Source organism: Lygodium microphyllum, chromosome 27 (genome assembly GCF_053477565.2).
Source record: "Lygodium microphyllum isolate KBCC chromosome 27, Lygodium_microphyllum_v1.1.10, whole genome shotgun sequence".
NCBI lineage: Eukaryota > Viridiplantae > Streptophyta > Polypodiopsida > Schizaeales > Lygodiaceae > Lygodium > Lygodium microphyllum.
The window spans coordinates 34996047-35008261 of NC_141161.1; the positions used below are offsets into that span (position 1 = coordinate 34996047).

Consider the following 12215-nt stretch of genomic DNA (forward strand, 5'->3'; position numbering starts at 1 on the left):
TCTGCATTGTGCTTCACCTTATAAACCCACTTACAGCCAATTGCATTTTTACCTTTAGGCAAAGGTACCAATTCCCATGTAGCATTTGCTTCCAAGGCATCCATTTCTTCATCCATGGCTTTCTCCCATTTTTCTTTTTCCATGGCTTCCTCAAAAGAAGTGGGTTCTGGTTCCTGTATCACTTTAACCATATATGCATAGTGAATGGCTGTAAATCCATCATATTTCAGCCTATCCACAGGATACCTAGCTCTCGTAGACCTGCGCAAAGTAGGTTCACTCCCAGGTGCTCTCAAAACATCCGTGGTCTTCCTTACTCCAGGTGTAACAATAGAAGGAATACCCAACTCATCATCAATGCTCTGTTCTGAGCTACTGGATTCGCCATCCACATAAGAGTGACTTGCATTCACATCAAACATGGGCTGATCAACCTTCTCTTTTCCTTTTCGTGGTACCTGCATACCACTATCTGCATTTCTTTGAGAAGATTCTCCTGATCTCAATCTGCTTGTCCATGGCGAAGAATGTGAACCACTGCTAGAGGACGCTCCAGGTCCACTAATATTTTGTGACTGCTACTGTGAATTTTGTGCAGCATTACCATTTTGTGCATCTACATCATCAATCACATTTACTGGTTTATACCAGCTACTCATCTCATCAAAAACAACATCTCTGCTCACTGTAAACTTACGAGTAGAAGGGTTATAGCATCTATACCCTTTTTGCTGCAGAGAGTAACCAATAAAGATGCACTTCTCAGCTTTTGGATCCAACTTGGATATCAACTCATCTGGCACATGTACATAGGCAATGCAACAAAAAATTTTCAAATGAGAAATATCTGGTTTCCTACCAATATACCTCTCCTCTAGAGTCATTCCATGTATTGCTGTAGTGGGAGTCCTGTTCATTATGTAGACTGTTGTAGCAACTGCTTCAGCCCAATAAAAATCTGGCAAGTCTTTTTCATTGAGCATGGCACGAGATACCTCTCCAAAATGCATGTTTTTCCTTTCTGCAATTCCATTTTGTTGTGGGGTATGACTGCATGAATATTGCTGCTTTATGCCATGCTCCTGCAGGAACCTTGCAAACTCATTTGAGAGGTACTCTCCCCCTCCATCTGACCTTAGGCATTTTATCTGCAGGCCTATTTCTTTTTCAACCATCGCTTTAAGAGTTTTGAAATGCCCAAAAACTTCACTTTTCTTTTTCATAAAATACACCCAACCTTTTCTGCTATAGTCATCAATAAAACTGGCAAAATAATGACAGCCTCCAAGAGATGCAGCTTTAGTTGTCCACACATCAGAGTGGATTAATTCCAATGGCTTCTTACTCTCTTGAACATGTCTAGGAAATGGTTTTCTTGCCTGTTTTCTAAATTGACAGGCTTCACATACCTTATGCATTTCTGCAACCTTGAATTTCGGCAAACCTGCAACAATATTTTGGGCTTGCATTGATTTAAGTCGATGTACATTAACATGACCAATGCGTTTATGCCAGATATCAATATCTGCAACTACACCGGTCCCATGTGCAAACATTGCTGCACTCAATTCAGACATGTCTGCATCCAATGTAAACATTCTGCCCTTCTTCTTTCCTTTTGCTATCAAGCGACCTTTATTTTTCATATCCTCAACAAAGCATCCATGAGGATTAAATCTGACCTGCAAGCCCTGTTCAACCATTTGACCAACAGAAACCAGATTCTTGGTGATATTCGGGACATGAAATACATTGGACATGTATTTCTTTTTCCCATCCTGCATAGACAAGGGAATTTTTCCAATCTGCACAATAGGATGTGCAGTATCATCACTAGTCTCCACAAATCCTGGTTTTTCCATTTTCCTTGCATCCTCCATCCATTCTGCATGACCTGTCATGTGGTTTGATGCACCTGAGTCAACATACCATACATCATTGCTTTCTTCTGCACTTGTCACAGAATTGTTCATGTGCTGTACCATAAACAAGTGCTCATTTCTGTCATCACCCTGTCTACTAGAAGATGCATAATTCCCTTGTTGCAGTTTTCCATTCATGATGTCATTCTGCTTTTTATAGCAGTCTTTAGCCATATGACCCATTTTACCACAGTAGTAGCATTCAACATTACTGTTTGCATTTTGGCCTCTTTGCCATCCACCACGACCTCTTTGGCTCCCCCTGCCTCTAGAGTTACCACGTCCTCCTCCATAGGACTGGTTTTCTTGAGTTTGTTGCATATTCTGATTTCTGCCACGGCCTCCAAATCGGCCTCCTCTACCTCTGCCTCTACCTCTTCCAGCATTTGAGTAGAAGACAGCTTCTTTTGAAGTTCCTCATGAAGAAGATGCACCACCATTTCTCTGCTCCTCAGAAATTAGAAGAGCAATCAACTCCTCAAAATCAGGAAATCTTTCACGGACGGAAATGGATGTTCGGAACTGTGCATAATCCTTTCCTAGACCATTCAAGGTCACGGAAACTAAATCATCATCTTCCACTGGCGACCCAATGGAAGCAAGTGCATCTGCAATCTTCTTCACCTTCATGTGGTAGTCGTTGATGCTCATACTTTCTCTTTGCACATTATGCAACTCTTGCTTGAGCTACATTTTCCTGGCTTGCGTATTTGTGCTATACATTTTTGACAAAGTATCCCATGCCTCCTTTGGCGTACTTGCATCCTGAATATGCACAATCATAGAGTCTGAAATACTGATAGACATCCAATACATAACTTTCCTGGCTCTCTCATGCCATGTTTTGAATGCCTGCATTTGCTGTTGATTGGGAACATCAGGAAGAATTGGTTCTTCTTCATTTCCTGCAACAAATTCCCAATATCCTTTTCCCATAAGGAAATTTGTCATTCTAAACTTCCATGCTTGGAAGCTGTTCTTGTCAAGCTTTTCAGTGACAATCTGTGAAAGAGAATCAGATGCCATTACAGAAGACTGGAAAAAATTCTGTCACTGCAAAGACCACAGCTTCACCCTCACACGGGAAAATCTGCAAAACTGGCGAAAGTGGTATTTGACCACACAGTCACTTCCTAGTGACGATTTTGCATCAACAGACAACAGGGATGATTCTGTAACTCCCAATGTCTCTGTGCACAAGCATACAATGCAATTTTTACAGTAACTTTTCACCGACCTGTAGAATAGTGGCTGCCCTGCATAAAACTGGGCCTTTTCCTGAGTGCGTGCAGAAAACTTCCGCCTCCAAAACAGGCCCCGAAATGGCCTCAAATAAAAAAAACAGGGTCGCCGAGGGCTACAGCCTTCTCCCGCAACATATACTGCCCTCTTGCTTCACCGCGAAGGGCGTCTCAACCTGAGACAATGCACTCCTGCACTTTCTGGCTGTGCTACCTGCAGAGATCTGCTCCCAAAACAGAAAATGAAAGCAACACTGCTCCTCTTACCAGAACACCGCGAGCTTGGCTTACTTTCTTGAGCTCCTTACCACGAACAAGGCTGTGATACCATGTCAAGATTGTGGGAGAGAAGGAAGGAGTCTCGCTTGAAGCTTTCTTGCTTGCACAATGGGGGAAGACACACAAGGGTGGAGGCTGAAAACAGTTTTCCTCTTCTTAGTTGTGTAAGCCAAAAGAACTCAAGTACAAAGAAATAGAAGAACCCTCTATATGGGTCTCAAACCAAACTCAACTAACTAAGGTGGCATACTAACTGAGCCACGAACTAGAGTAGATAAGGATAGCTATCATGTAGCTATTATTCATGGGCGGTGTACCAACCGCGTCTGGAACTGACAAGTCGGTGACATAAATACACAACGGTCACCCTGGTGTATCACGAGTGGAGCTTGATATCTCAACAATCGGCCCCCTGGCAGGGGTTCGAGGGCAGTGCCCCCTATAACGTCCCCACCCGCAAAGCATGGGAACCAAACCCCCATTTAAAATTAAGTGAAAAATTTTTCCCTGTCAAGAGGTGGCGAGGGGAGGGGAAGGAATGAAAGGCAAAAGGCAGCATCATCAACAACGTGGTGAAGGGGAAGGGGATGATGTTGGCATAGTCGACAAAGCTCAAGTACTAGAGGATGACGACGGAGTTGCAAATGATCATGAGAAGTGTGATCAAGGTGTTGATGATCAAATCGATGGGGGAGGGCCACATGTGTGCCACCTCACTCCCCCTTACTATCTATTCCCCCCCCCCCCCCCCCCCCCCAATCCATTTTCCCTTCATAAATAACCTTCCTCTCCCCTATATAACCACCCCCCTAACATGGAGGAGATAGAGAGACCTTGAAGGGCTCGAAGCTGTGTAGGTAGAGGTACCACCTCTTGCCACCCCCTACTCCCATGGGAAAGTGAGAGAGCCCTTTGCTATCAAGGAAGAGAGAGGGAAAGGAAGGGAGAGTTGAGGAAGAAGAGAGAGGGGGAGAGAGGGAGAAGAAGAAGAAGAAGAAGAAGAAGAAGAAGAGGAGAAGACAAGAAGAGAGAGGGAGAGGAGAAGAAGAAGAGAAGAAGGAGAAGAGAGAGAGAGGGAGAGAAAGAGAGAGAAGAAGAGAGAGGGAGAGGCGACAAAGAAGGAAAGAGAGACCCCCCTAGAAGGGTCTCCTCCCTTTCCTCCTCTTTAGAGGGTGACCACACCCCATCTCTTCCCCGCAATTTATTCCCTTTCCCCACGAGATAAAACCCCCATTGAAATCAAGGGAAGTCACCTGGGCACATCATCTCTTCGACGAACATAGAAAGGGGGAGATACATAAGCTGAAGTATGGTCGCCAAACGGAGGGAGACACGCACCAATGGTAATCTTGAACCCAACAATGGAGCCACCGGTCAGGGCATTTTCGCGAATATGAATACAATGTCGAGTATGGATAATTCATATCCAAATGTCCAAGTACTAATTGCCATCTCTACTATTCGTTAAGACAGAGGGTACCTTCCGTAACCATAGATGACCTTGCATAGATCTATGTTTATGGCGCATTGAGGTTCGCACAAAACCATGTACTCAAATACTTTGCACCCCTGTGCTACGTGATAAAGTCATATGTGGCATAAAGAAACATATAAGGTTAAGTGTTATGCACATAGACAATGCATGCATGGGAAAGACACTATGAAACATGCATCGATGGTACACAAATTGATCTTGCATTAAAGTCTTGCTAATATCTCAAACTATTAGTTCATTGGAATCTTGAACTCATGCATAGCTAGTACAAACAACAATCACTGGGATTAAGACTACGATGCCTTGAGATTCACCAATAGTAACTATGTTTATCAATCCTATTCAGGGTTGGGCTAGATGCAACAACAACTCTAGGGCAAGCAAGAGCTCAAGGAATAGGAAACCCTAAGTCAAAGGAAAGACAAATGCTTTTGTACTCGTTAGGAAGAAGGTTCGGTTATCAATAAAAGTAAGGGATTATTAGAACCCATGTCTTGATCAATGTTCATAGATGAATGGAGGAAGTGTTAACAAATTTTTGCATGGAATCGCTTAGATCCCAAGGGGGAGAGTAAACACGCGATGGAAGGTTATCGCGACTATTCTTGCAATGTTTGGAAAAGGATACCATTGTTTTGTGGATTGATTAAATAACATTCTAAATGTTTTTGCATTAAACTGATTGTGGGATGTGAATTGGATGATTATTCCAAGTGCTTGTGTTTGATGGTAAATGCATGGCAGGGGTCTGTATCGATAAGTTGCCATGGGAATAAAGGAATGTTTTTCTTGGAAGATGATATTAGACTGATTGCCTTGATTATGCTTGAGTTTTAATGGGATTAATTAAGGAAGGATATTTTGTGCGGGTGGATCATCTCCAAGGTCATGCCGCGTTTTCAACCCGAGAGGGCACTGCTCCATTCATGGGCCGAAGGTCACACATGTCGAGTGGTGAAAACCACGAAAATTGTGTTTCACTCCTAGGCCACTTGGGGTCAGTTGGAGCTCTGGACACCCCTTGCCTAGTCTGGAAACAGAGGTGAGGATTTCCGTGAGCCCAACATCTAGGGCGTTGGAAGATCCTATTCTAGATAATGGATAGAAATTATGGTGCCATGTGATTTGGACCAGGTACTTCTGTTGGATAGAAGGGATACATAATTTCTCATGTATAGGCAGGAGACAAAGATTAACTGGAAAATAAGTTAAGGAACTTGTTTGTCAAAAGGACTGCTTGCACTGTTTTCGTGTCTGTGCTATAAGTTACATGAATGAACCATGTTCCCTAAAAGGCTTAATTCATGAAGCTGATTTTAAATGTCGCACATAATTGTGATAGGACCTAATTAGAAAACTAAAGCTATCAAGGGAAGCGGATGGACAGAACCCCCCATGGGTCTGTTTTACGGTAGGGTGGTCCCAAAGAATTGGGAGGCTTCTCACAAGGTTTTACCATCGCTTGACCTTTAGTGATTTTGGCACATCAGAAAGCGGTGTAGGAGGTGGTGCTGCTGTACTAGCTATTCAAACATTGAGGATTCGTCCACCAACCTTCAAAAAAGGTAAGTTAGATGGTACAAACTACACTTGTGGAAGTTCAAAATTACAACTATTCTTGATTCTTATGAGCTTTTGGAGACTGTGCTGGGGACTGACGCAGAACCACAACCTACCCCTGACCCATTAAATTCTAGTGTGATGATTCCTCTGAATGCAGATCTTCTATGAGAGAGCTTGGAAACGTAAGATCTTCTATGAGAGAGCTTGGAAACGAAGATCTTCTACGAGAGAGCTTGTCCTTTTCAACGTCATGTTAATTTAGTGTGCACGTGGGTGATTCTATGGCAAGTGATTCCACAAAATACATATTTAAATTAATGGACGTTTATGAGTTTAGAGTGCACTCATATTAAATTAAGGTTAAGATAGAGTTCCAACCTATTTATTTATTTTGTAGCTAAAGACTGCTAGGTATTCACTTTTGTCAGTTTAATTTTATTATTTTCTAACAATTGTGAATGCTTCAGTTGATGTGTAGAGCATGCAACGGTGCCGTTTGGAAGCACTGGGCGATAACATGTATTCAAATTATCTAGAAAAAAATTATCATTTTTGATGGATGTGCGCCTTATTATTGAAGACGTGGTGCTAATATTTATTTAGGCCCGCTTATTTATTGAAGTGCTTGACAAATATTTATTATTTTGTATGTGCATGGGCGGATGGTTTAAATATTTTATTATTAGACATTGTATTTGGGCACAACCCGACTTTTGGGTTGCCTAACCACTTTATTATTTATTTGGACAAAAGCAAACACAAAAGCTAAAGCATGGTTATTGCAAAATTGGGCTATTTTTGAGCTGTGAGATGAATAAAATTATAAATACATGCCTTGTGAAGCACTCACACAAGGCATGGGGGGAGATTGTACCCAATTTGTCACTTTTTTTCATGTCATACAAGTCTATCTTCTTGTTTTTTGAGCTTAAGTAGAGTTCTTTTGTTCTTGGGGACCTTCCGATGCTCGCTACGTATGCATCCAACATCCGATTTGTGCACCAGTGGTATCAAAGCAAATTTGTGATCAAGGGCTTCCAATCGCTTACCATCTTGCGTGAAGACGGAGCTCTTGGAATGAACGGGCTCTACAGTCAGTCTCGCAACAAACTGTCAATACCAGCGTATTCGTGGCAGTGAAGGACCCCTTGCAGTGCTATCAGATCGCGAAGGACCACTCTCTATCGATGGAGGATCACCCGGGAAGTTTCTTTGGAAGCCGTTTTCTTCTTAGAGATAAGAGAAAGTAAAAATTTCATTAAAAATGGCTTTAGAGTTTTATAAAAGCTTAAGCTTTGCTTAGGCTCTCCAATTTGAATGACAATGGCGGGAGGACATTCTGTAGGAAGATGATGTCGACAAAAAGTTGCCGCTGTCTTGTGGCCATTGCAAAAAAAAAAACTACTCTCTTAATATTTTTATTTAAAGCTTAAGTTCTTTAAGATTTCTAAAGCTTAAAGATTTCAATCCTTAAATCTCCCTCCTAGCAGGTGTTCGCATTGAGTTTTTCTCCAAATCAACCTCGAACCAGTTTTACAACTCCAACAAGCCCTTGTTCATACTTGCACTCTGACAGAGACAGTTTCCAGCAAGAAAACTGACACATACAGTCTATTTCTCCCTTGAAAGAAGAACTTCATCAAATTTCGTATCCACAAAAAAGAAGAAAGATCGCTAAAAGCCATTTAAAAAAAAAAACAAGCCTTGTAAACCCAACCTTGAGCTACGCTCATCTTGCTAACAAGATTTCGAGTGTGTGAGGTTGTTTGAAATTTTGCAAGATGCTAGATCAAAATATGGAAGATTTTATGGCCGAAGGTAATTTATCGGAACTAATGATGGAGCAAAAATTGGACCTAATTATGATGTAGCTTCAAGAGGAATGAAGAGCACGTCAAACTTTGCAAGCTCAACTGACTACTCTTCAACGATCTACTGAAGATCAAGATGGACCACAACACGAAGATGGTATTCGAGTACGATTGATGAGACACTCGAAGCACAATCTATCATGAAAGAAGCCAATATAAGTAAAAGAAATTTCAAATTCTGTAATTTTAATGGGCTATGTAACAGAAATACTGTTTTCGCTTTTATCAGCCAGTTTGATGATTATTTCCATGAAGAACAGTATGCCGAAAAAGACAAACTCAAGTATGTCACTAACCATTTAGTGGACAGAGCATCGTTATGGTGGACTGTTGTTCGCAAAAGTATTTATTGTCCTACTACTTGGGAGATTTTTCAAAACAATTTTTTGCAGAATTTCCTTTCACCTCAATTCCACGAAAAAGTAATCAAACAGTGGGATCTTTTGCAATAAAGAGATCGTGAGCTTATTTCACAATATATCAAGTGTTTTTGGAATGCCTTATTGCAACTTTGAATGGTTGAATATGTACCTAAGGTGATCCACAAGTGTAAGTTTATGTCTGGTTTGCTTGGTCACTTCTATATACGGAGGTGAACATGTTCAAGCCAACTACTCTCGAGGATTCGATTTCTTTGGCCCATGATGCTGAAGACAAATTTCGAGGATGAGAGAAGCGACCACAACAATTCTCAACTAACGGTAACTTTGGTACAAAGCAATTCAATTCTAACTCGAAGATTCAATCAAAATCTCTTTGTTCCATCTTCTTTCTGTAAATCTTGGACATGTAAATCAAGATTTCTTTGGCCCATGATGCTGAAGACAAAATTCGATGTACATGTAAATCAAAATCGCTGCCTTCTTTGGATGTAGAGGAGGATTTAGACAAAGCGAGTCAGCAAGCTATTATAGATGCAGAGCTGAAATATGAGCATACTATGCATAAGTTAGCTAGAGTCTTTGAGGATGATGTCCAAGAAGTGTATTTGGAAGCTGAAATAGGCTCTAAGCCGATAAAGGTGAGTATTTTCATTGAGGAAGATTTCAAACAGCAATTAATTAAGTTGTGTAAGGATTTTCAGGATATTTTTACTTGGGAATATATGGATATGAAAGGCTTTGATCCAAAGGTGTGTCAGCATAGAATTAATTTAAAGGCAGATGCAAAGCCGATTATGCAGCAACGGTATGGTATGAATCCTAATTATGCTAAATAGGTGAAGGAAGAGATTGACAAACTTCTTCGAGTGGGTTTTATCCGCCATGTTAATGAAGTGACTTGGTTGTCACCAATTGTGGTGGTGCCTAAAAAGAATAGCAAAATACGGGTTTGTGTAGATTATAGAAAGTTGAATGCAACAACTATTACTGACCCATTTCCTCTTCCATTCACGGATTCTTTATTGGATGATGTGGGGGGCCATGAGATTTATAGTTTTTTGGATGGTTTCTCTGGCTATAATCAGATTCGTATGCATCCGAAAGATATGGATAAGACAGCTTTTGTAACCGAATGGGGTGTCTTTGTGAAACCTGTCATGAATTTTGGTTTGGAGAATGGACCCCCAGAATTTCAGGGTGTAGCTCATAAAACCTTTGATCCTTATCTTACATCTTTTATGAGGGTCTTCATAGATGATTTTTGTGTATTTGGTAAGAAAGTGGATCATTTGCAGCATCTTAGACTTTGTTTTGAAAGATGCCATCAATTTAGCATGTCCCTTGACCCTTTCAAATCTGTTTTTGCTGCTAAAAGAGGAGTTCTGCTAGGGCATATTATTTCAGAAGAGGGTATGGCTATTGATGCAAGGAAGATTCAATCAGTTCAGAAGGTTGTAGTACCTACAACAGTTCAAGAAGTGATGCGCTTTGTGGGGCAGGTCAAATGACATAACAGGTATTTGAGGTATCTAGCTCATATTTGTCCTCCACTAACATTGTTAACCAAGAAAGGGGTTCAGTTTGTGTGGAGGCATGACTAGGATAAAGCTTTTGCTATATTAAAAAAGATGCTGGCTGTAGCACCAATTTTGCAACCACCACAGTGGGATATTCGGTTTCATGTATTTGTCGATGCATCTGATATTGCAGTAGGTGTAGTCTTGATGTAGGAAAGGGTTGTTGGTTGGTTCAGACTTGTCTATTATGCAAGTAGACGGCTTACAATAGCTGAGAAGAATTATACTGTTACTGAACAGGAAGCTTTGGGGATGATCTTTGCATTGCAAAAATTTAGACATTACTTGTTGGGGAACCAAGTTATTTTTCATGTGGATCATTAGGCTTTGTTGTATCTTATTAACAAGCCACAGTTTATAGGAAGGTTGGCAAGGTGGATGTTATTATTGCAAGAGTTTGATTACAAAATAATACATACACTAGGTAAAGAGCATGCAGTGGCTGATTTTCTGAGTAGAATTGAGTCAGTGGACCCTCTATTGGGGGTGAATGATCAGTTGCCTGATGGAGAATTATTCAATGTTCAAGTAAGTCAATTCAATTCCTTCTATGATCAAATCTTACAGTTTTTGCTTCATGGAGTGATGCCTCCAGATTTGTCTAGAGACCACCGTAGAAGATTGGCATTACAAAGCAGGAGTTATCAAGTTCTTTTGGGAGTTCTTTACAGGAGAGGCATTGATAATGTGCTAAGAAGGTGTGTAACTGTTCAAGAGCAGCCTACAGTTCTCCATGAAGCACATGCAGGAATAATTGGAGGGCATTTCTCTGGTCAGATTACAGCTAGAAAGGTTCTTCAAGCGGGATTGTGGTGGCCAACTGTACTCAAAGATGCTCATCAATATGCTAAAGAATGCATTACTTGTATGAAGGAGGGTCAACCTCAATCTCGAGATCGAATGCAAGATCATCCAGTTTTACCTTTGGAACCATTTCAAAAGTGGGGTATTGATTTTGTGGGCTCCATCAAGCCAGCTACTCGTCAGAGTAAGAATCAATATATTCTGGTCTGTACCGATTACTGTACTAAGTGGGTTGAAGCCAAAGCATTACGGGATAATAAAGCGGCAAGTGTAGCTTAGTTTTTGTACTCTAATATCATGACCCCGTTTTGGATGCCCCATAGAGTTGGTAAGTGATCGGGGTAAGCTTTTTTTGAATGAAGTAATCAAAGAGCTTACTGCTAAGCATATGATCCTTCATAAGAAGTCTACACCTTATCACCCTTAGGCAAATGGACAAGTTGAAAGTTCAAATAACATTTTACTCCGAATTCTTAAGAAAATTGTGGCTGATAACTGAAAGGATTGGGATACAAAGTTAGATTTGGTATTATGGTCCTTTCGTACATCATATAAGGTGTCAACATACTTGACTCCTTTTAAGTTGGTTTATGGACTTGAAGCAGCTGTTCCCATGGAATTCTTGGTGCCTAGTTTGAGGATAGCAGTTGCTTATAGGTTGTGTTTGGCAGAATCACTTCATGATAGGCTCCTGAAGTTGTTTCAGTTAGAGGAAGATCGGATTATAGCTCACTACCTTCAAGAGGTGGTGCAGTCAAGAAGATAGGCATGGGTTAATAGGCATATTAAAAAGAAGATAATAAAAAAAGGGGATTTGGTTATGGTGTATAATTCACGGCTTGGGAAGCACCCATGGAAGTTAAAGTTAAGGTACACCGGTCCTTATGAAGTTTTGAAAGATGTTGGTCAAGGCACTTTTGTGTTGACTACTTTACAGGGTGAAATTATTAAGCCTGCAGTGAATGGATTTAGATTAAGAAGGTTAGTTCAACCGGATTATGAGAAGGCACTTTTAGAAGTTGAACAAGAACCAGTTGCACTAAATTTGGTTCAAATTCCAGCACTGTTACCTCATGGAGT

The 12215-nt window shown here is 40.9% G+C and overlaps 1 protein-coding gene across 1 annotated transcript; it reads left to right on the forward strand.

Moving 5' to 3' along the window:
• Positions 1 to 3980: 3980 nt before the first annotated feature.
• LOC148012208 (uncharacterized) lies at positions 3981 to 11414 on the forward strand. The gene is made up of 4 exons (XM_087669124.1): positions 3981 to 4110; positions 9247 to 9392; positions 9840 to 10253; positions 10656 to 11414. Exons 1-4 carry the CDS (start codon positions 3981 to 3983, stop codon positions 11412 to 11414), a joined length of 1449 nt encoding a protein of 482 aa, XP_087525250.1.
• The last annotated feature ends 801 nt before the right edge of the window (positions 11415 to 12215 follow it).

Bases quoted from the DNA above. Each gene is read 5' to 3' on its own strand.
- LOC148012208 (XM_087669124.1), top strand. From the start codon at position 3,981: ATGAAAGGCAAAAGGCAGCATCATCAACAACGTGGTGAAGGGGAAGGG. The intron at 4,111-9,246 runs GTGTTGATGATC...CTTTGGATGTAG, and splicing joins TCATGAGAAGTGTGATCAAG to AGGAGGATTTAGACAAAGCG. The intron at 9,393-9,839 runs GTGAGTATTTTC...GGCTATAATCAG, and splicing joins TAGGCTCTAAGCCGATAAAG to ATTCGTATGCATCCGAAAGA.